Source organism: Aedes albopictus, chromosome 3 (genome assembly GCF_035046485.1).
Source record: "Aedes albopictus strain Foshan chromosome 3, AalbF5, whole genome shotgun sequence".
In the NCBI taxonomy this organism is placed as follows: Eukaryota; Metazoa; Arthropoda; class Insecta; order Diptera; family Culicidae; genus Aedes; species Aedes albopictus.
Window position 1 is genome coordinate 43,107,765 of NC_085138.1, and position 25,351 is coordinate 43,133,115.

The 25,351-nt window shown below is 43.5% G+C and overlaps 2 protein-coding genes across 6 annotated transcripts in view; both read left to right on the forward strand.

Moving 5' to 3' along the window:
• The first annotated feature begins 322 nt into the window (after positions 1–322).
• LOC134290186 (uncharacterized protein K02A2.6-like) lies at positions 323–4,678 on the forward strand. Its single transcript, XM_062857251.1, has one exon. The coding sequence runs from the start codon at positions 323–325 to the stop codon at positions 4,676–4,678; it is 4,356 nt and encodes a 1,451-aa protein (XP_062713235.1).
• A 1,458-nt stretch (positions 4,679–6,136) lies between these two features.
• The window catches only part of LOC109431761 (FERM, ARHGEF and pleckstrin domain-containing protein 2-like), a 201,926-nt gene continuing 182,711 nt past the window's right edge, over positions 6,137–25,351 (forward strand). Inside the window, exon 1 of one of the 5 annotated variants that reach the window (XM_029868959.2) lies at positions 6,137–6,557. The gene's annotated coding sequence lies outside the window, so the exon portion shown is untranslated. Of the gene's footprint in view, positions 6,558–11,344; positions 11,967–25,351 lie in introns of those variants that run through there. The other 4 variants (XM_062861299.1, XM_062861300.1, XM_062861298.1 and 1 more) reach the window with 4 other exon arrangements.

Genomic DNA, 25,351 nt, shown 5'->3' on the forward strand with positions numbered 1-25,351 from the left:
CTATTCTCTTTTATGCTTTTTCTTACCTGGCTTCAGTGTCGAGAAGCAGGCAGTAGAGTTCAGATCGCTTCGTAATAAATCTCATGTTAATCGATAATTTCATGTTTTATTTATCACAAAACATGGTGTCAGAAGTTCGCGTGTGTATTTAAAGTAAAGTGAGTAAGTTGTTTTCGGCGGCGGAAGTCGAAAGTCGCGAAAAAACTTCGTAAAAACACGGAATTTCTAAGTCGTTCGGTACAGTATCGTCGGTACAGTCGCGTATCGCCGGCGGCCATTTTGTTTTCGATCGGTAGTGTGAAAATTCGGAGACCTCATCGAAATGGATCCGACACAGTTTAAGCAGTTTATGGAGTACCAAACAAACTTGTTTTCGAAGCTACTGGAAGGAATGCAAATATCCCAGCAGCAAGCAAACCAATCGTCGGCACAGATGCACGGAGAAGTTCGTGCAAGTGTATCCAATGTGCATGTGCCGCAACCTTCACCATTGATCGTGGAGGGCGATATGCGAGAGAATTTCGAGTTCTTCGAGAGAAATTGGAGGGACTACGCGAAGGCCATCGGAATGGATCGGTGGCCCCCGGAGGAAAATCCTCAAAAAGTAAGCTTCCTGCTGTCGGTGATAGGGGAACCAGCACGCAAGAAGTACTATAATTTCGAGTTGACGACGGCAGAGAAAGCGGATCCGGATGCGGCATTGGATGCTATCCGGGCTAAGGTAGTGGTGAAGCGCAATATCGTGATCGACCGACTGGATTTCTTCTCCGCCGTACAGAATCCCCGAGAGTCTATCGATGAATATGCTTCTAGGCTCAAAACTTTAGCAAAATGTGCTAATCTTGGTCAGTTGGAAACGGAACTTATTACCTACAAAGTGGTCACGTCTAACAAATGGCCTCATATGAGGAGCAAGCTGCTGGCCATTGAGGACGTCACGTTAACAAAAGCAGTGGACATGTGTCGGGCAGAAGAAATCACGGCTATGCGCTCACAGGATCTTGCGGCTGGAACTTCAGAGATGGAGGTGAACAAAATTGAGAAGTCGAAACCCCGTTCCCGGCAACAAGTTCAACGCTGCAAGTTCTGCGGGGATTCTCACGACTTCAAAAAGGGTACGTGTCCAGCGTTTGGAAAGCGTTGCCACCGTTGCAAAGGAAAAAACCATTTTGAACGTGTTTGTAAGGCTAGCAAGCACCACAGTCGTCGGAACAGGAAGGTAAAGGAGATCAGAGATGAGAGCAGTGACTCGGATGAAGAAGGCTCAACATCACACGAAGCCGGATCGGAGGACAGCGAGGACGAATACGAAATTGGGAAAATTTACGACAATTCCAGTAAAGGAGGTAGCGTGCTGGCGGAATTAGATATGCAGTTCAGTGAAAAATGGAGTAAGGTCGACTGCGAGTTGGATACCGGAGCGAACACAAGCTTGATCGGTCATGATTGGCTGAAAAAGCTTTGCGGATGCGAAAAGGTTGAACTGTTACCAACAACTCTTCGTCTTCAAAGCTTCGGAGGGAGCCCAATAAACGTTTTGGGCCAAGTGAAGGTGCCTTGCCGTCGAAAGGGTCGCCGGTATCTGCTGGTCCTGCAGGTGGTGGATGTGAGCCACAGACCACTACTGTCGGCGAAAGCTTCGCGAAAGCTGGGGTTCGTGAAGTTTTGCAAGTCTGTTACATTCAGCAAGCCACAGACAGAACTGGAACTTCTGAAGATCTACAGAATCGAAGCGCAGGCAATTGTGGCTGAACACAGCGAACTCTTTCGAGGATATGGAAAATTCGCCGGAGCAGTATCTCTAGAAGTCGATGATAACGTGCAACCGTCTATTCAACCACCACGCCGCGTTCCGATTGCCATGCGGAGTAAACTGAAAGCAGAATTGGAGTCATTGGAGAAGGATGGGCTGATCGTCAAGGAGCTGATGCATACGGATTGGATAAGCAACATCGTCATCGTTCAGCGTGGTGAACCGAAATCTGGAGGCATTCGCATATGCCTCGATCCGATACCTCTCAATAAGGCTTTGAAACGACCGCATCTGCAATTCAACACTTTGGACGAGATTCTTCCGGAGTTGGGAAAAGCTAAAATCTTCAGCACAGTGGATGCCAAGAAGGGTTTTTGGCACGTGGAATTGGACGAACGAAGTAGCAAACTCACAACGTTCTGGACCCCGTTCGGAAGGTATAGGTGGACACGTTTGCCGTTTGGGATTTCTTCAGCTCCTGAGATATTTCAAATGAAGCTTCAGGAAGTCATCCAGGGTCTCGATGGAGTTGAATGCCTGGCCGATGATCTGCTGGTGTATGGCATCGGCGACACACTGGAGGAAGCACTGGTCAACCACAACAGATGTCTGAAAAATCTTTTTCGTCGCCTAGATGAGCACAACGTGAAGCTGAACAAGTCCAAGCTCGTCTTGTGTCAGTCGTCTGTGAAGTTCTACGGACACGTTCTGACAGACAAGGGTCTACATCCGGACGAAACGAAAATTACCACGATTAAGAACTACCCTGTTCCCACAAATCGGAAAGAAATCCATCGTTTTATTGGGATGGTCAACTACCTGAGCAGGTTCATTCCGAACTTGAGCTCTAATTTGACCAATCTTCGCAAGCTGATATCGGAATCAGTACCGTGGAACTGGACAACAGCTGAAGACAAGGAGTTCAAAGCAGTAAAGCAGCTGGTTGCTGACGTCCGAACATTGCGCTACTACAACCCCAAGCAACCATTAACGATCGAGTGCGATGCCAGCTGTTTTGGACTGGGCGCCGTCGTATATCAGGATGAAGGCGTGATTGGCTACGCATCCAGGACATTGACCGCTACAGAACGTAATTATGCACAAATAGAAAAGGAACTATTGGCGATTCTTTTTGCGTGCATTCGGTTCGACCAATTGGTGGTTGGAAACCCAAAAGTAACGGTGAAAACAGATCACAAACCACTGATTAATGTGTTTCGCAAACCGTTACTATCAGCACCTAGACGTCTGCAGCATATGTTGTTGAATCTGCAACGATATAACCTGGAGATCCAGTTCGTCACCGGAAAAGACAACGTTGTGGCGGATGCATTGTCTCGGGCGCCATACGATGACAAGGATATGAAGGAAGCATTTCAAAAGCTGAACGTGTACAAGGTGTTTCGCGAGATTCAGGAAATTCAGTTGTCTACCCATCTTCGCGTAACGGATAGCTGCTTGGACGAAATAATCGAAGAAACGAAAAAGGATTACACGCTGCAATCAATCATGGACTACATTCAACGTGGCTGGCCAACATCAGCAGACCGACTGCCGGACGGTGTGAAAGTTTTCTTCAGTTATCGCAATGAGTTGTCTATGCAGGAGGGCATCGTGTTCCGTGATGATCGAATTTTGGTCCCTTTCAAGTTGAGGCGAGCTCTAATTGACAAATGTCACACCAGCCATAACGGAATCGAAGCAACTCTAAAGCTAGCTAGGGCAAACTTGTTCTGGCCCGGGATGAGCAGCCAAATCAAGGACGTCGTGATGCAATGTGGAGTGTGTGCAAAGTTTGCATCATCTCAACCAAATCCGCCTATGATGAGTCATCGTATTCCTGTATATCCGTTTCAACTGGTGTCGATGGACGTTTTTTTCACCACGTATCAAGGAAAAGATAGGAAGTTTCTTGTGACCGTCGATCACTACTCGGACTTCTTCGAGATTGACATCTTAAGGGATCTCACACCTGAATCGCTAATCGCCGCGTGCAGCAAGAACTTCGCTCGACATGGGAAGCCACAGGTAATTCTCACTGATAATGGCACTAATTTTGTCAGCAGAAAAATGGCCAAGTTCACATCCGACTGGGACATCGAGCACATTACGTCCGCTCCGAATCATCAGCAATCAAATGGGAAGTCCGAAGCTGCCGTAAAGATAGCAAAACATCTCCTGAAGAAAACCGAAGAAACCGGTGCGGATTTTTGGTATGCGCTGCTCCACTGGAGAAACATCCCGAACAAAATCGGCTCCAGTCCGACCGCCAGATTGTTTTCCCGGTCCACCCGATGCAGTATTCCATCATCAGGGACAAAGTTGATTCCAAAGGTGGTTGAAAACGTTCCTGAATCGATAGAGCAGAATAGGAGGAGGATCAAATGGCATTACGACAAGAAAACGCGAAACTTACCTGATCTACAGATTGGCTCACCGGTGTATGTGCAGCTGAAACCAGAAGCATCGAAACTGTGGAGCCCCGGCAAAGTTTTGGACCAGCTGAGTGACCGGTCATATCTAGTGAACGTGAATGGGACAAATTATCGCCGAAGTCTAGTACATCTAAAACCGCGTAAGGAACCCAATACGTCGCCTGACCGTACGCCTAAATCACTGGGAAAGGAGGAAAATTGTCACCAGTACCGAATTCCTAGCAACCACCGAAACAACAACAGTGACCTGCAGAACGGCTGTCAAAACGAAAATGATGCGTCGTCGGTATCGGTGTCGGCGCCGTCGTCGGCGTCGCCAAGGTCGACTGCAGCTGCAGCTGTGATGACACCGATGACACAAGAAGGTCCCATGCAGCAGAGTCGAGAGTCGCCGAAGGGGATTCGAACGCCAACCGCCAACGTGGGCAGACCAAGACGAGAAACACGACTGCCGGCTAGATTTAAGGATTTTCTTATTGAATTTGATTAATCATTTTAAAGTGAGGAGGATGTTGTATTGAATTATATTTGAGCACCCCTCGGTTTCTCTATTCTCTTTTATGCTTTTTCTTACCTGGCTTCAGTGTCGAGAAGCAGGCAGTAGAGTTCAGATCGCTTCGTAATAAATCTCATGTTAATCGATAATTTCATGTTTTATTTATCACAAAACACCGAGGACCTGGGATCGAATCCCACTCCCGACAAACTCACAAAATAGTGAGTTCTTCCTTCGGAAGGGAAGTAAAGCGTGGGTCCCTAGATGAACTAGCCTACACTCAGGCAAATAAACCTAAGATTATCATAACGTCTAACTTATGAAATGGCCTTTAAACAATTCATAACGGCTAGAATGAATTCCATAAGGTCGGTTTATGACGCAGAATCGACTCACAGTTTGGCTTTTATACACATTTAGCATCACGATATTCTCAAGCGTCGATAGCCGCGTGGGTTGGGCACGGGCTCAGTGATCTCGACGTTCATGGATCGATTCCAGTCTGCATCATTTTACGATTTTTCTGCTCTTTTCATAAGTTTAGCTCATGTAATTAGGTCATAATAAGCATGTTCAATTTTCATAAGGTATTCTTATGGCATCCATACTTTACAGTTATGGCTAAATTTCATAAGGTATTTTGATGAATTTCGGTAGTTCACTTCGCTGAGTGTAGGGCTAAAAATCTCGTTAATACAGATAAAAAAAAATACCAACAAATATTTGATTGCTCTGAACGCTCTGAAAGATATTTTGAAGCATTCATGGAAAGTGTTGGTTGTTTCCTGAAAATTTGCTTTCTTTATAAAATGGCTGATCTAAAATTGATTCAATAAATCCGCATATATCCTAAAATTTCCAAGAAATTGTGGTCGATGTATTTGAATCGTATTTTAACTAAAAACTGCTCCAAAATTTCCACTTATATAAAGACCGACAATTTCGGAATCTGTAAGTTTTTATCGATGAAAATTTAAACGCATTTCATCTGACATTGTTCCAAGATTTGAATTATTTGGTTGTATGAACAATGCAAATATTATTTTTCAGCTTCCAAGTCTTCACATGATTTGAAATGTCTTCAATATGTCTTCACAAAAATAAATGTCTTCACAGAAGTTCAAATGCAAGGGGTTTCCAACAAGGTTTTTAGTGACAAGTAATCAATGATTACTTTCGATATATCTGAGTAATCAGATAATCCCAAGTAACTGTTATCATGGTAATCTGATGTGCACATTGAAGACATGTCTTCACATCTGGCATCCCTGCTTCCGATGTTTCAGTACCGGGCACTGCTCGAAACCAACTGTCAAAATCAGCTCGAATCATCGCGCATGTGTGCGTGACATCTCGTCATCGCAAAATCTCCGGCTGTTGACGGTTTACACACGCAACAAAACATCATCAGCCAGCCTTTTGCGTGTGCGAGCGAGCGAGAGCGAGAGAAAATCATGAATGACCGTCGTCGTTCGTTGTCCGTCGCTCATTTGATCATCGAACGAACAAATCCATTACAGAAAAGTCGCAATGGCCAAAGCGAATGGGTGTGTTTTGTGCTCGTCTCGGTCGTCGCCGTTAGTTTGCTAGGAAAAATCTGGACAGAAAGTGATTTTCCGACGTTTAGTAGCCGTACAGAAGGAAAACGAACACATTTCGTGAGTGTGAAAGGTGTGATTGAAGCTGGGGCATCGAAAACAGTGCGTGCTTGATTGCGGATGAAAACTTGCGTTGGTGGAAAACTCCCCGATTCTGTAAGATCGATTTTGGGCGTGTGATGCGTTGCAGAAGTGAGTGGAAAACGGTGAAAAGTGAAGCAAACGGTGTTTGGAGGTTGACGGAGAGAAGTTTTTCACGGATGGTGTTCATTTAGGTGGGTAAAATTCGAAAAACATGATTTTTTCGCAGCCCAATATTCTTTTTCTAGTGCCATCTTCCCTGGGCTGATTCAATGAAGATTGAAGTTTTTGGGTTGCTTGTGGGTGAGTTGTAGGGAGTGGGGAGGTAGTTTCCCCGCAGTGTCTTGTGTTACCGTCTCACATTCGTGCAGTTTTGGTTGGGTGTGAAAAGGAAAGAAACACGGTGCTAGAATGAAACTGGTTGACGTGAGTGGGAGATGACTGGAGGATGAGTAATGACACAAACAACATCAAGAAGAAAATCATTGACATTCCGACACATACACACAACGAACCGACTGACAACATTCGGCTCTCTCGACGAATGTTTGCGCTCAATGAGCACAGTGGGCTTGGAGGGAGAAAAAGCGTTATGTTCCAAATAAACATAAGTAGTCATAAATTGAAACAAGACTTTAAACTTAGTATTTTTGGTAATTGCCTTTACGTCCTTCAAGTCGAACATCAGCATAGACCTAAAGCAGGGCCATGAGATTAGCAAACTCTTGGCATCTGCGGAAGCATCAGAGCCCGTGAAGCTGAAAGTGCCTAAATTTACTCAGACTGAGACCTTTGCATTCGCGGGTATCCCGAAGAATAAGCCACACGCAATCGCTTACGAACGTAAAAATCGCAGAAACCTGGCCAGTCATTCCCGAAAGCTGTGAGATGTAGGAAAGGTTGGCTCGTCCCGGGTTGAAGGGAGCAGGGGGTAGCGGCCACAAACTCGACAGATTATGGTGGGTCGAAGAAAGGACGTCTCTGGACCCTAGTGAACAAGCAGAAGAAAAAGTGGAAGAGGAACAGGCCTAGGCCAGGTGCCAAGCGAGAAAAGAAAGACGGACGAGTCTAAGAACTCAGAGGTCTTGAAGGCAATGAGCAGCGATGTTAAGCTGGTGGACCTTAGAGCAAGAAGCTTTCCAGTGCAGCCAGAACTCATGAAATGTATAATCACAAAAAAAAAAAGATTTATGTAAATATCGATAATGTAATTTGCACTCCATTTGTGACTACGGACGATGAGAACTCAATACAGTATCAGTATCTAATAAGCAACTTCCGGTGTTTTATTTAGAAGTAAAACTGGGAAACTTAACACGCAGGATGTGACAGGATAATCTACGACGAATCACATCCCCGCAACTTCGACATCGTAGCGTTGCATGAACTTTGTTGGACTGGCCAGGAAGTGGAAAAGCGGGCATCGAGCGGCTACCTTCTATCAAAACTGTGAAACCACCAATGAACTGGGAACAGGATTTAAAATGTTGGGCAAGATGCGACAACGTGTGATCGGGTGGCAGCCGATCCACACAAGGATGTGCATGTTGAGAGTTAAGGGCCATTTCTTCAACTACAGCATCATCAATGTGCACTGCCCACATGAAGGGACCCCCGATGACGAGAAAGAAGCGTTCTACGCGCAGTTAGAGCAAGCAAACGATGGTTCGTCGCGTGACGTGAGAATCGTTGTCGGCAACATGAACGCGCAGGTAGGAAGGGAGGAAGTGTACAGACTAGTAATCGGGCGAAACAGTCCGAAGCACCTTCTTCCCCCGCAATGATATCCACAAAGTCATCTGGAGATCATCCGACCATCAAACAGAAAACCAAATCGACCACGATCTAATCGACGGTAAATTCTTCTCGGATATAACTGATGTCCGCACATATCGCAGTACGAATATTGATTCAGATCACTACCTAGTCACTGTATGCATGCGCTTAAAACTTTCTACGTGTCGAAGCCGTAAGCCGCGGCTCAACATCGAGCGGCTGCGTAACGTAGAAGTGGCTCAAGACTGCGGAGCAGTTAACAGTGGCCCTTCCAACGGAAGAGCAGCTTGGCGCAGCTACACTTAAAGATGGCTGGAGGAACATCCGATCCGCCATAGGTAGTACTTCGGCTGCAGCACTATGCTACGTGACTCCGAATCTCAGAAACGACTGGTACGACGGCGAATGTGAACAAGTGAAAAACGGAAATGCAGCATGGGCCAGAATGTTGCAACATCTTACGAGGGCAAATGAGGTACGTTATAGACAGGCGTGAAACAGGAACAACTCCGGAGGAAGAATTGCCAGCAGAAAGAACGAGATCGCGAAACGAGCTATACCGTGCTAAAGACACGGAAGTTCTACGAGAAGCTGAACCGCTTGCGCAGAGGGTTCGTGCCGTTATGTGTCGAGATAATCATGGGAATCTTCTCACGAGCGAGCGTGAGGTGGTCGAGAGGTGGCGGCAGCATTACCTCTATGGTGACGTTACAAGCACCGAAGGTGGCGTTGCAACAGATCTAGGAGTATTTGCGCAGGACGAAAGACTTCCGACCCTAATCTCCAAGAGATTGAGGAGGAGGTTAGCCGGTTGTAAAACAACAAAGCTACTGGAACAGATCAACTACCAAGCGAGATTCTACAATACGGTGGTGAAGCACTGGTGAGAGTACTATACTGGGTAATTACCAAGATTTGAGACGATGAAGTATTACCGGAGGAATGGATGGCAGGTATCGTGTGTCCCATCTACAAAAATGGCGACAAGTAGGATTGGATTGCAAAGTCCTTCGTAACCTTATGAGTAGGTCGAACACAGTAGCTGTTTGCAGTTGATAAGGACCTAAGGACCCTTATTTTCTAGGGGGAATAGAAGTAATTGGCCCAGGACCCTGCCCAGTAGAGAAGGATTCTTCATAAGGCGTAGATTCAAGGCTTCTGAAGAAAGACGTTTTTTATTTCGATATTCTTTTCAGAACCTGGTCGACAAAGACGTAGATGCAAACTGACCATGTGACCAAGAACGTCGTAAATTTAGGTAAGACGAAACTCATTTCGTTCTTACATACCACGGATGTCAAATAACTGACGAGCTACCTCTAGAGCACTGTTTGAAACTGGCTTACTAGGAAATAGTCGCGCCATAAACCGACACTGATGCCACCGTGATTCTAGGTTTCAATGTTGTGCCTTCAAATACCAAAACATGATCTCAGTTCTACGTTTGCCATCATCAACAAAACGGACGAGAGAATGAAACCTACCAGCACGCTTGTATGTCACAACCGAAACAGAGAGTCTGGCGTACACAGAGACTGAGAAATTATCGCAACGGAGCACGAGGAGACGATGACTTTTCATTCTCATCTTTTCGGATGACGACCAGGACGACGACGACCAAAGTGAGTTGGTTGCCCATCAATAACTCGCCGTCGCTCGTCGTTGTACCACGTACTGTGGCAGAAACGCTGCTGGTTGACCTGTGTGAAGACCATTAAAATCAATCAATTTCAAGATTTGCTACCTAATGGTCCCGTTGACCAGTGTCGGTCGGTCGTTGTCAGTCCCGTGACCTTATCCATCCATCGTTCGTGCGGGTGCGTGAGTGTGATTCCTCCTGTGGACAAGTTCATGAAAACATGACCCCTTGCTGGTCCTAGCTCAACCACGCAATGGGGTCACTCCATACGGACGACCAGTTGGGCGTCGTGTTTGCGGAATCCAAAATTAGAAAGTGATAAATGAATCGGACACCTTTCCTAGCCGCCGTCTAGTGTCCCAACTGTGGAATGTAGTTGATAGTGTGATAAGAAAGCGAAGAAAAAATCGAACAACATCACCGTATCACTACTAAACCACAGAAAACGGGTATTCGAGTGATACCTTCTCCAGGCAGGCGTAGCACATTGACTGGTTCTCTCCAAACAAGGGAAACTAGGTCGAGCCTGTGTGATAGGGTGTCCCATATCAGAGAAAAGTAGGGTGGGGCGGGGCAAGATGGGTCAGTGCCATTTTTGGGCGCATTACTCATGTTTTGATTATGTTAATAATTTTGTTAGATGACCAGCATGAATATACAAAAGTTTGGAGCATTGATTGAAAAATTATTCACTTTCATTGGGAATAAAAAATAAAATGGTTTTTAGCCATTTTTCTTATGCGATACATCCCATATAATCTCCATATAAACGGCCGCGGGGCAAGATGGGTCACCTTCAATTTTGAACGTATTTTTGGAGCATTCATAACTCATAACTGACTTCAATCAAGCGGAGTGAACGCTTAAAAATATAACATAAAATTATGATATTTTTTTAGTGAAAACGTCGATTTTCAAGTCGCCTGAGGACCACTCGAATCGTAAAGTTTTTTTATATTCCAAATAAATTTATAAAATGTTTACTAGTAGCTCTTGTTTACTCAGTATGGATATGGAGCATATATGAATGCGGAACAAATCTTATATTTTGATGTTTTTCGTTGAGAAAATGTGAATTACCTAAAAGGTGACCCATCTTGCCCCGCCCTTTTTTCACGGCGCAAAATCGATCACTATTTAAAACTGCTTGTTTAACATCATATTTTGTATTTAATAATCTTTTTATCGACTTTTAGCATAGCTAACTAGTGTATTGAAGAAGAGCGGACGAATACAAATCAATACGATTTGTATTTACAAAGTTATGGTGATGCATCCTTAGGTGACCCATCTTGCCCCGCCCCACCCTATCCAAAAGTTAACTTACTCGTCCGTGGAATTATGGATAGTGCCTCAGATACAAAATGTTGCTTGTAGGCTTATAGGAAAACTTTATCTTTTGTCAAATACAATAATGTATATGAAATCAATTTTAATTCACCTCGAACTTTATTTGTGGATCTTAGAACTATGGTTTAGTGAGATTGGTGCGATTTATTTCGTTTATTTTGGTATGTCAATAATAAAAACAATACGAGGTCATTTTTCCTACAATAGTTACATTCGATCTATACATATTTCACGATAAAGTGTTCGTTCATGTTCAGGAAGGTTTTGTTTCTGAGGCCCTAATCATTCTAGGTTTTAACAAGTCAACTTCTCGACTCGTCCTAATTTGGGACACCCTACTGTGTAACTAAATTCTGCTCTCTGTGGCTGCTGGCTGACTGACTGGCTCGGTTTGGAAGGGCGGGTTCCTGCTGCTTTGGTTTTTGCTGATATCGATGATGGTGATGCGTGCGTGTGACTCTTCCTGGTATCGTCGCACATCCATATAAATAGGTACCTATCTACCTACCTACCCAAAGTGCATACATTGCTGCATTGTGTGAGTTTGCAAATCTGTGAATGACGTCGTCGGGGGTGTTAGAGCCCGCTGGTATATGACCTGGAAAAGTTGCGTGGAATTCTAGTGCATGATGTGGTTGGTGCCTGCTGCCGACGAGCCTTTGCATATTTAATGTTGTGGTTCTGTGATGGCTGCGGCGGTGTGTGACTCGCGGGACGGGGCCATGCAAAAGCGAAACTGATACGATAATGTGAAAATTGTGTCGGCAATGAATAATACGCGAAGCGCGGCGATAATGGGCGTGACGAAAGCAATCATTTTAAACTTTGGAAGTTGAAGGTAATTTTTATGAAAGATGAAGGTTTTTGAGCCTAATTTGGAAAAGTTAGGCAAATTTAAGATATATAGATGCATGTATGAGGCTTACATAGCCGGGAGATAAATGAACCAGATCATGCTATTAGTGTCTAGATTCACTTCCTGTTGGGCAACGCAAGAACTTTTCGTATTGGAAATTTGCTTGAAATCCCTGGAACTGCCTTCGTGTCTGCCACACGGTATACAAATGCAAAATGTTTATTCGGACTATGAAATTGACGGTAGAGGCGCGTCTCTAGCAAAGAAGTCTTATTAAAAATTATTTCAAAAATTTCGTGCATAATCCACATAAATATTCTTCTATGGACTCTGCTGTTGATTTCAAATTCATTATTCAATCCTACAGATATTCTAATATGAATTTCACGAGTAATGTAAGCTTGTACATCTTAAGCACTTTACTAGTGGAAATTCTTGGAGATCTTGGAACATCTTTCTCTACAGAACTGTACTCCAATGGCTTGTAGAATGTTGCGCCATATCAGTAATGTAACAACAATCCATTAATTACGCTTGTAGATCTTAGCGAAAGTTCTTGAATAGTCTAGAACATCTTCAAATTAGTTCTCACCAGAACCATAAACCAGAGAGTACTCATGTACGGCCCCGCCGTTCTCGAAGTCATCCCTAACGGGCGTACCGGGAAGGTAATGCAGAAAGAGAATGAGTTTTTAGTGGGTCGATCTACACAAACCCGAGAAACTACATCTTGGGTATTTGATCAGCAGATTTTCTCATTCTATATGTACAGAAAAGCCCCACGAAGCTGACCACTGTTACAGATCAGCTGAACTGCGGCAGCAAGACCATGTATGAGATGATCGTTACGTGGGAGTGAAAGGAGCTGAATGGGATGAGTCCCCACCAACGGGAGCTCGAGCACATCGATTAGAGCTATCGGCGTTACATGCGAAACCTGCGAAGATGCACATAAGCTGGCTGATGCTGCGACGATTCTGCTATCAGAGAAATACATCATGTTCATACAGAAACCCCTCAAACCTAGAATAAAGATTTTTGTCTTATCTGACTACTTGACTTCTGAAGAGACACTCACTAAGCTCACCAGACAGAATAACCTGGCTGAATCCTCTGACGTAAAGATAATCCGGCTACAAAGGGCGAAATCGCGGCAATCAAACCCATCGATGCAATAAGGGAGGTCGATGCACGATCGTTTGAACATTCGATAAGGTCGAAACGTGTCAACATAGGATGGAACCGTTGCAAAATTGTGGAAGTAGGCCATGTTATTCGATGCTATAGCTGTTCTGCCTATGGTCACAAGGCGTCTATAGCAAAGCTGACGAATTTGAAGCTGACTTCTAAAAATGTGTTAACTTTGAACGACTGGATTGAAAATCATCATATGATGATTGATGCCAATTCCAGACCAACAATTGAAAAGGCCGCAACAACATTTTATAAACAAACATGTTTCTATCGACTTGAGGTCTTTTGAACTCCACCCACACACCTCACCACCACTAAAAGAAAGCGCAAACAACAAGCTTTCTGATAGTGGTGGTGAGATGCGTGGGTGGATCTCAGAAGGCCTCAAGTCGACAGAAACGTGTTTGTTTACGCAATGTTGATGTGGCCTTTTCAATTGTTGGTCTGGAATTGTCAACCATTCAGCATGGGGAATGGATTGTTCCATTTACCGAAAACGTGAAAAGATAGCTATATGTACAGCCCATCGATTACTCCACATAGCAATCAACTGGAGACGCCTGGAAACTACTGGAGCAAACACCGTATGTTCAGGTAACTGCTGGCAGTATATGTCCTGCTGAAGTTACTACAGATGCTGCACCCATATTGAATGACAAAATTGAAGACCGATTTCAGGACCATTCGGCTAGTCATCAGCTTCCAGTTGGCCTACACCTAGCGAACAATAATGATGAGCAACTTACTGCTCGGGCAGGTAGTATATGTCACGCCAAAGCATGGCAGCATACTACACACAGCTCAAGGGCTGTTTGCAGTTCAGAAAGAATTTCAGGCCAAACATGTCTAAAGGTCCTATCTGCAGAAGAGAGGCTCTCTTTGGTTTCCCTCTCTTTCGTTAATATCTCAGCTGTTTATTTGTATTATGATTGTTTCCTTGCATTGAACGATGGTCAAAACAATCGTCTTTTGATTTGTACTACAAAAATAGTTGAAAAGTGTACCATTACATTGCAATAAGTGAAAGAGAAAGTGAACAAAGAGAGCCTCTCAAATGCAGATAGGACCTATTGAAATGTTTGGCCTGATTTCTCAGCCTATCTTGATGCATGAGAAATTCCTTGCCTGAATCGCTCAAGATACCGTTTTTTCTTCGATCGCAGTAGGCAGCTGCGAAGAAATCACAGTTCAAATGGCAGACACCGAAGAAAGTTTCTGCCAGGAATCACTCAAGAAGTTTCTTGAGCGATTCCTTTCGAACTCGAAACTGCGCTTCAGGAGTAATCATTGGCTTTCTAAGAACAAATCTACACGCCTGTACCCATGAAGTAGACACCAATCAAACCGGTACGTCAAACGTCCCCCTGCATCGAATTCTGAATCTAGTCGGTACAGCCCAAATGCATCCGGTACGCGCTACGATTCCTGCCCTGGAATAACCCGTATGAGCTTCCTCCGTACGAAGATCGCTGCCGATTGCTAGAACTTGATACCCTCGTAAAACGAAAAAAGTGCCAATGGTTGTTTTTGGAGGAAAAATCATAACAGAAAGTATTGATGTACCTTATATATTGTCCAAAATAATTTGAAAGTCATTCGTAGACCTTTACCCGACGTCTCCACTAGACAGAAAATTTCACGCACATCAACACCCTTATGAAAAAATGTGTTCTTCAAGCTATCTGCTTGTTGATGTGCGTGAGTGGATGCAGATGGGCCCTACAGCGGCAGAAACATGTTTGTTTACAAAAAAGCAGATAGGCCCTTTTCAAATGTTCGGCTAGAAATGTCATGTCTTTTTTTCTGGACAGATGTGTCATGACAGAAATGTTCTCTCGCCGTTTGCATGGAGAGCAGCGGTGTTGATTATAGACACTATAGATTCCATAGACTCGCGAAGGCGAAGACAACTGTAGCCAAACGAACTGTCAGTTCGTGTAGCCAAACGAGCATGACGTCACGATTTCAATAGCGACAGTGGATTGGGTGACGTCATATTCGCTCGGTACACTCTAAATTCACGATAAAACACACTAAAATCGTATTGCTCAACCATGTGTCCGCGAGTCTATGGAATCTATAGTGTCTATAGTGTTGATCACTTCTGTTAGGCACGCTACACACTACTCAAACGGTTTGACCAACATTGACTCCGCCCCCAGGTTGGTGGTTGAGTTGGTGCTGTGTTTGACCGTGTGTGATGCAGTTTGACGAACCGATTTGACGGTTGACGGTTTGGTCGGCAAAAATCAAACCAGTTTGATTTTACTCAAACCAACGGTGGGCGGAGCCAATGTTTGACGAACCGATCGTACCGTGTGTAGTGTTGTTGCACAAACATAGTGCGATTTCATATGGGGAAGTATGTTGGTGTAACCAAAGTGACATGTTGGTGCAACACGATTTGGCAGTTCGTTATACGTTATACGGTTGCAGAAACATTCGCTGGTTCGACCAACCAGGGGGCGGTGGCAATGTTGGTCAAACGGTTTGAGTAGTGTGTATGGTGCCTTACATTTTCTCTTTCTTGCAGCAAAATGGCAAGACGTTTCTGTCTAGTGGAGACGTGGGGATGAGGACGCGAACGTTTTTATGATTAGACTTCCAACGCACTGGGCACTGACTATGCTCAACAACAGCCAATTCGACGAATATGTGCCGTTTAAAATTGCGTGTTTGATTTGTTTGAATTTAATATTAATATTCTGCATTGACATGTCTAAAGGGTCTAACTCGTTTTAAACAAACATTGTTTCTGTCGCTGTAGGGTCTATCTCGATCCACCCACGCATCTTACTTACCTTACCGATCAGGCTAAGGCCGGGGTGGCCTCTGCTGTACGTAGTAGCCGTCTCCATTCCACTCGATCCATGGCTGTATGTCTCCAGTTCTGCACTCTGCGTAGGGTCCGCAGATCGTCCTCCATTTGGTCAACCCACCTAGCTCGCTGCGCTCCACTTCTTCTTGTACCGGTCGGATGACTCTCGAGAACCATTTTAGTCGGGTTGCTATCCGACATCCTGATGACGTGACCCGCCCACCGTAGCCTCCCGATTTTCGCGGTATGGACGATGGTTGGTTCTCTCAGCAGCTGATGCAGCTCGTGGTTCATTCGCCTTCTCCAAGTCCCGTCTTCCGCCGTAGATTGTACGCAAAACCTTCCGTTCGAAAACTCCAAGGGCGCGTTGATCCTCTGCACGTAGGGTCCACGTTTTGTGCCCATAGAGGACGACCTGTCTAATCAGCGTTTTGTAGATAGTTAACTTCATGTTACGGCGAACTTTATTCGATCGTAAAGTTCTGCGGAGTCCAAAGTAAGCACGATTTCCTACCACAATGCGCCTCTGAATTTCTCTGCTGGTGTCGTTGTCGGCGGTCACTAGTGAGCCCTACACGAATTCTTCAACCGCCTCGATTTCATCACCGTCGATATAAATTCGGGGTGGCGGGCGCGGTGATTCCTCCCTGGAACCCTTTGCCATCATGTACTTTGTCTTCGACACATTAACGCCTACGCTGATTCGCCTGGCTTCACTCTTTAGTCCGATGTACGTTTCCGCCATCGTCTCAAATTTTCGAGCAATAATATCAATATCATCAGCGAAACCAAGCAGCTGAATGGACTTCGTGAAAATCGTTCCACTCGTGTTTATCTCCGCTCTTCTAATTACACCCTCTAAAGCAATGTTGAACAGCAAGCACGAAAGACCATCATCTTGCCGTAACCCTCTGCGAGATTCGAAGGGACTCGAGAGTGTCCCTGATACTCGAACTACGCACATCACTCGATCCATCGTCGCCTTGATCAATCGTATCTGTTTATCCGGAAATCCGTATTCGTGCATAATGTGCCATAGCTGTTTTCGATCGATTGTATCATACGCCGATTTGAAATCGATGAACAAGTGATGTGTGGGCACGTTGTATTCGCGGCATTTCTGCAACACCTGGCGGATGGCGAACATCTGGTCCGTTGTAGCGCGTTCACCCACCCACGCATCTGGGTGCCGTTATCAGAAAGATCTATCTTCGCTCTTTCTGTCAAGGGTGTCGACATGCGTGCACATAACATAAGTGGAACTCTGACTCAAAAAGTTGATGCCTTTCCGAGTTCGTACGCTGGTATACAGGGCATCGAAATGTCAAATGCATTATAAAATTATTGCCATACTATTTTTCAGCATGTATACCATTTTTCATTGCTGTGAAGTAAAACAAAGACCTCATAGATCTAGACTGGCAGCACGTGGAGATCTAAAATAGGACATAAATTGTAATAAAACTTTGTAAACTCAAGTCGAAAGTACGTTTTATGTCTTAAAATATAAAGGGAGATCGATATGTGGAACGTGGATGTGTTATTTCGAAGATTTCAATGAATTTATGACAACATGAATACGTGGATTTCCAGCAGCTAGTTTTGCGCATATCTCAGATGCTAATCTTCGTTCCTGTATTCTTTGCGAACACTGGAATACTGATTGGATCAGATGGTTTTTGTTTACCAAAATAAGTGACAGTTCGACGCCTTTTATGAAAGATATAACAGTTTCGCGTGCTGGAAAAGGATACAACTTTTTCCTTCGCTCTGACCATGGAGTTCCACTTATGTTATGTGATGCGTGGGTGGATCGAGATAGGCCCTACAGTGACAGAAACAATGTTTGTTTATAAAACGAGTTAGACCCCTTAGTTATGTTAATGCAGTATTGATGTTTTCCGTAATCGTATAAGTTCAAGTTTATGATGTATTTGTTAGTTTTAAGTTCATCCATGTAAACTCTCGTGTTCGTTCGACGAATAATAACACGTTGTCGTAGTAGCAATCGACTGCGATACAAACCTAGTTACAGCACCTAATGACTCTAGGTAACTAGTTTGTTTGTTACAGTAAACGTTCGATAGATGGAACTTGTTTACGTTTCACTTACCGAATGAAATTCGAAAACTGCAACAACCGACAGACGTCCCAGCCAACATGAAGTCGTATATGATGTAGAATAGGATGCTAAAGTGGAGGCCATATGCGTACCTGCTTCCATTTAACCGCGTGTAAAGTGTATGCATATGGCCTCCACTTTGGCATCCTATTCAACATCATATGCGATCGTGTGTTGACTGGGGTCACATAACTGTCAGTTGCCGCAGAATGCAACCAATATGCATTCGAAAAACATCGCATTGCAACAAAAGTGCATGCAAAAAACATCGCATCGCTGTTGACATTTCATTTTGACGGATAGCGGTGCGATAACTGCAAAATTGTTGCACTTAGCGGACTTGCAGTTAAAAAGCATTGCAGTTAAAGCGTTTGCACCGAGCGAACGTCTACTGTACTATGAAAAACTTAGTCCCTAACAAGAACTCCTACAAGATAATCGTTTTGTCAATAAAGCTTTTGTTATTTGTTCTAGTCTGCCCAATTTATTCCTGTCCTCAAACCCGAAACTCATAAGGTCATGGGCTCACCACCGAAGGATTAGACGTGTGCAATTACACAATTCCTAGGACACGGAGATCAGTACGAGAACTGGAGCTATAGAGCTATAGAGATTATTTCTGGAAGCGACTGATGTTTCGAAAGTGCTAACCGGTGTGCAGCTGCCGAAAAAGCGAAGTTTGAGGACTTGGACTCTAGAGCGAAATCGATGCTGGTGAATGCCTGGAGGTTGTTCGAGAGCAAAAAACGGCAAGAGAAATGTGGAGTAGTCTCGAAACAACATTCGCGAAGAAATCAGTGGTCAACCAGACGCTCGTGAGGAAGCCATCGGCAAGATTAAGGATTGAAGATGCAACAGATATGCGAAGTCAACTCTTGGAGTTTGACGGGCTGGTGTGCAACGTTTACGGAGGGGGATTTGATATCGCAGCTGTTCCTGACACTACCAGAATCATCCGACGCCGTTAGTCACCGCCTTGGACAACGTGCCCGAAAAGGAACTGACACTGGAAATGGTGAAGAAACGACTATTGTCCGAAGAATCCTGAAGCTCCAATCGACAAGGCAGTTTTGAGGAAGACAGACCCGCGGCCTTTACGGGAAGGTTTCATGAGCAGAAGAAAAAGTTGAATGGCAAATGTCACAAATGCGGAAAACGTGGACATTTAATGAAGAATTGTTGGAGTCGATCGGAAGAATATTATGGTATTGAAGAAGAAGGAAGCTCGAATGCTGCCGTAAGTTTTGTAGCTGATGTGGCCGAAACATGTCTGGAGATGAAAATTAATTCCGGGTGCAGCGACCACCTTGTGTGCGACAAGTCGGTATTCACAAGTATCCGCAAGTTGGAAAGTCCGGTTGAAATCCAGGTAACGAAAGATGGACACGTTATGCAAGCTAAAATGATTGAAGAAATTACATGATTGAGAAGCAACAAAGGTATCGAGATAAATTTGGAGAACGTTCTTTAAGTGCCAGATCTTCGAGAGATTCTTATCTCAGTGCGCAAAATGACAAAAGCAGACATTAACGTTGTGGTCACGAAATCCGAGGCCCTGATGGAGAAACATGGTGTAGTGTAGTTGTCAAAACCCCAAAGATGAGATTACTTTTGCAAGTCGGAAGGCGATGTCCAAGGTACGTTGGTTCGAACAAGAACCAATGTAGCAGGCTTACGCAAGGAAAACGTACCTATAATTTCTGGAAAGGTTGTAACGAATGCACCACCATCGAAGCCAAGAGAACGTTCAAACACTTAGAAACAATACAACAGAAACCAGCAAAACATACTATGCGGGACAATACAGGAAGGATGGCGTACAACTACCAGAATGGCGTGTTGATGTCGGGTTGCCGGTCCGAATTTGAAAATTTCAAGATTTGAAGAGAATTTGGAGAAAGCTATGGATGCTCGATTGAGAGGTGTTGTCGTACAATCGACTACGATACACACCTAGTTACAGCACCTAGTGACCCTAGGTAACCAGTTTGTTTGTTACTATGAAAAACTTAGTCCCTAAAAAAACTCCCACAAGATAGTCGTTTTATCAATTAAGCTTTCGTTACTTGTTCAAGTCTGCCCAATTTATTCCTGTCTTCAAATGAAACGAGAATCGACCCCTACGTATCAGAGCTGGTGATCCAAAGCCTCACCTGCTAGCATTACTGAAGAACCAATTCGTCTCCATAATGTCCTTCAATTCACTATTGCCGCTCGAAAAAAACACTCGGCATTATTTTCAAAGAAAAGGAAAAAAAATCCAATAACTTCCCAAGCGTGTTATCATGTATCACCGGCTAGGTAGTGTAAGATTGCTTCCATAAAGCATCCTCCTTAGTCCTAGCTCCATCCTATCGTCATCATCGACTCTGTTTTTCCTAGGAAGGAATCACATTCCATTCCATCAATCTGCACAATCGCACGGTAATTCGATAAAATACCGCTCACTTATTTATCCACTAGCTTTTCTCCGGGTTTCGCCGAGTTTTCGCCAATCGATACAGTACAGAAGAACGGGTACACCTTGTGAAGATAAGTCCGTTAACGTTGAATTTAGGACACCGGATTGTTGTGGAATCTAGTTATTCCACTCGAAATAAGATTGATTTTTTTCTTGGAATTTATATTTTATAATAAATATAAAAATCTGGTAAAAATATGAAAAATTTACCTAAAGTTGCCTGTTTTTCTTTGCATTAGTATCAGGTATCAGTAGGTCGGCTCCAGTGGCACGTTTTCCTCCATTTGGGAAATTTGTAGCATTAGTGTAGTCTCTTTGAAAGATATTTGAACCAAAACTATTTTTCAAATCAATAAAACTAGCCATCGTATGACACTAGTAAACTTTTGTTCACTAATTCATAAAAAAAAGTAAAATTACAACTGAAAACATTAAATTAGTATTTGGAATGGGTCTAGCCAAGTTGTTCTGAAAGGGTGAAGCCAAGTTGTTGTGAAAAGGGTTAAATAAGTAAAGGAAGTAAATAAATAAATAAATAATCATACTCTAATTGAACTAACACGAAATTCTTATGTGTTTCTGAAACTTTGTTGTTGCCCACCTCGCAATCCCTCTCTTATCACTTCCCAGCTCACCATTTCCGAACAACGTGAAGTCCCGATTCTCTTCTCACTTCATAAGCCCGAGTACACGTGCACTTCCGAAGAAAAATCCTCTCTACGAGCGCTCCTCCCGCTCGCTCCCACCCATGGCAGGAACATTTCCCAGGACCCTGCCAGCAACATAAAACGTGTTATCCCAGCCTAGCAGTACGTATAAAACTCATCCTGAACCCGACCTAGTGTACGATAACAACGAGTGAACTCGATTATTTTCGCTGGAACAACATCCTAGTATTGGTATGGAGCTGGTCTGGTGTTGGTACTGATCCTGCTCTCCCCGTCGTCGACGGTCGTACCACGAGGATATTTTATTCTCACCATGCTGCAATCGTAGTGTGAAAACGATTCCCATACCCAACCCAGAAAATCTGTGTCACGCGGAGTGACAATGTGCACAGTCACTAGATAGCACTAGGCACCTACAATGAATGGACGGACTAAGTACACCCATATATACCACCGTTCAGCGTTCCAATTTGCGCGAAAGACATTAACTGGTCGATGCCATACCGCCGGTCTACGACAAACAAGTTAAACAACGAACGGGGACGACGAAACCACTGTTTATGGCCAAACGACCGCTCGCAATTCAGAATCTCAAACAAAAAGCACCAACCATTGCACCTCCTAAATAGAAGAAGTGGGTACTCTTCTCGTTTTGTCTTTATTCGCTCGGGTGAGGGTACACCGCCGTACCGCAATAACAACAAATTGACTGAATCTGGGATGTTGACCTAGATCCATTAATTTATTCAAACACCACCGAAAGGAAATCCAACCGAAATCCGACGAGCAGGTTGAGATGGGAACGAAGAGAAGAGAAGAGAGGACGAGGACGAGCCTCTATCAGGTGACGTGAAGTCAATTCGAAAGACGAGATAGGTACGCATTTCTAGCAAGAAGGGGGCTTGACTTTCTCGGTAGCATCAAATGAAAATACAGCTAGTGCACGGTAAATTTTGGTCATTTCATGGCTGTAAAACAAGCACTATTCAGCTACCAAGTTCGGTTTTCAGAATTCAATCACTTGCCACTGGGGTTGCCTTTACTGAACTGTATTCCAACTTCGGGAGATTTCACAAATTGAATAGGAGTTTCCACTAACAAAACAGCTGCTACTATAAACTAACTAGAAGCTGTAATAAAGAAACTGTTGGTATACAACACGGCTTGTCGAATGTAAACATTATTGTCAAAACAAACTTTAAGCGGGATATAATAGCCACTACATAAATACTTTACAGCTATCTATCTATGTGCTGTGAAATTATATTGGTTGTTTTTATTACACTTTAATCCAACTCCGGAAGATTTGCCGGAAGATGTACAAGTCGAGAGTCCCAGCCAATAAAACAGCTGCTTTTATACAGTACGTTTTGTAATGTTGTCAAATACACAAAACAGCAGCGCTTCGTAGCTGTTTAAAGAACACTCTTTCAGCTAGAAGCTGTGACGAAGAACCTGTTGGAGCAACCACACAGCTTGTCCAATGTAAATATTATTGCGTTTGACGTTTCACAAACTTTTGCAGCAAGATGAAGCTGAGTAAGGTTTCTAGTGGCACAATTATGAAGCGTTGTCTGGAGAGGTCTGGAGTAAAACAAAACGGGCTATTTTCTATGCTATTGCACATGTATTGCGTCACGGAAGGTACCATAACCTACTTATATTTAATCGATTAATTTGAGGATGCCGTATAACTATTATTTAACAACTGTGTTATTCAGTTAGTGGTTATGTAAGAGCCGAGAAAAGAGCTATGATTAGGTGACATAGAGGCTGCTCGCACAGCATATACATGTGGATTAAGTTCGCCAGATTCATTAGTATAGGGCTTGCATAGAAGCTACCGTCCATACGTACAACACAGTAACTCAGCATCAAGCCGTATTGAAGACGCTTTGTTGACGTTTACATTCACAATAAATGTTAGTTGGGTAGGATCTTCCTTCTCCTCCTTTTTTCTTTATCGTCGACCATTACTGGACACGGAAATGGTCCTAGTCAACGGAATGGCACTGTTTACCTTAGATAGAGGAACCACACCATCCAAAAATATACTTTCTCCTTCAACTGGCAGCTTCGCAGACATAACAGTTCCAATGGCTGCCCCATATAGCCGAGGCGGTAAACGCACGGGTATTCAGCATGACCATGCTGAGGGTGACGGGTTCGATTCCCGGTCGGTCCAGGATCTTTTCGTAAAGGAAATTTCCTTGACTTCCTTGGGCATAGAGTATCTTCGTGCCTGCCACACGATATACACATGCAAAATGGTCATTGGCAGAGGAAGCTCTCAGTTAATAACTGTGGAAGTGCTCATAGAACACTAAGCTGAGAAGCAGGCTTTGTCCCAATGAGGACGTTACGCCAAGAAGAGAGAGAGAGAGAGGCTGCCCCAGTAGCAGAAGCTTCCGGCCGTTTGGTTGTCCAAATTTCGTATTATATTTTGATTTTGAACGGAAATGATGCCCCGAGAAAATTTTGCGTCCAGGACTATCCTTATCTGGCGACTTTCCGGATGTTTTAAGAATTTTACGCAGAACTATTTTTTTTTTCTTTTTGTAGCCTTGACATTCCTACTGGAAGACAGCCTTCTCGCAAGTTATAGTAATGGTGGTCTACAGATGGTCTACTGTCATCTGCGGAAAGCGGATGCGAAACCAGTTAGCGGAGCTAGCTCTGTTTCCGCTTTAATTTCCAAAGTGTTCTAAACCGAAAATATCTCCTGCCACTGATGCTGGGCGGCTACACCAGTAACGGGAAAGCACGTTATCACAACAGTGAGAGAAATTCATAGATGAATCTCTGGAAAAACTTTTGGAGGAATCCCTCGAGGAACAGTAGTAATCCTAGTAGTTCTGGGGAAATATCTGGAGGAATCCCAGCAAAACTGGCTTTAGAATCTCTAGCATGAAGAGTAACAGAATTCCCTGGAAGAAATTCTAGGAGAATTTGTGAAACAATTCCAGAAGAAACCACATGAGAAATTCCTTAAGCAATCGCAAGAGATATTCCCGTAAGAATACCACGAGGAAACCTTGAAGGAATCCCAAACGGAACTCCATAGGAAAATCCTTACAGAGAATCGTGGAGAAATCCTCTGTGAGATAAATTGTTTGATTAAATCTGAAGAAATATTTGAAGGCATCCATAGAACTTTTTTTTAAGAAATTCCTAAAGCTATCCCCGAAGCAATCTCAGGATGAATCCGCGATAGAATTCCCGAAAGAATCCTAGGAGGAAAATGCTTAGATGAATTTCTAAAAGATTTCACGGAATAACTCTAGTAGAAATTCCTGGGAAAAGTCCTGCAGGAATACCAACAACGAATTGAATGTCAGCAATGAACTGTCAAAATTGTTGTGATTTCGGCAAAATAGTTGTTTGCTGATTACTCGGCTGTGCCTATCTCGGCAAAGAATGCAGAAATGCTGATATCCCAGTTATCTGAATTAAGTGTGATACATACACTCCCGTTCAAAAGTTTGGGGTCACCCCCTCAAAAACATGTCATTTTTTTAGGCCTATATCTCCGCCAATTTGCATCCGATTTCAAAACCCTAGGTTTCATTCAAAAGATAATATGTCAAAGAAACTTTGAACATGATTTAATAGAAACTTTTTCAAAAAATTTTGTATGTAAACTTAACCCAAAGTTGCCAAATTTTCTAAAAAATAATATAAACTTACGGCAGTGTCGCTGGAAATTGGGTCGACCAAATTTTAAGATGAGAGCGGTAATATGACCCATTTTCTATTAGCTTTCAACTGCTTTTTATAGAACTTAGCTAAAAAATCTAGAAAAAAAAGTTATTAAGTAAATTAATCCTTGATGTCATCGACCAAAAGCTTGGGGTCACCCCTCAAAATGCTGTATCGGCCAAAAGTTTGGGGTCACTATCGTAAAACATAGAAAAGTGATTTGTTGATATCTTTGCCATCTTTCATCCAATTTTAATTCTTCTTGGCTTATTTGCAACAAAATGAATGATACTTATTGCATAGACATTGAACCACACATATTAGTTGAAATTTACATACTAAAACTTAACGTAAAGTTGCCTCATTTTTTGAAGCGTGGTAAAATGTGCTAACTTTACATAACAA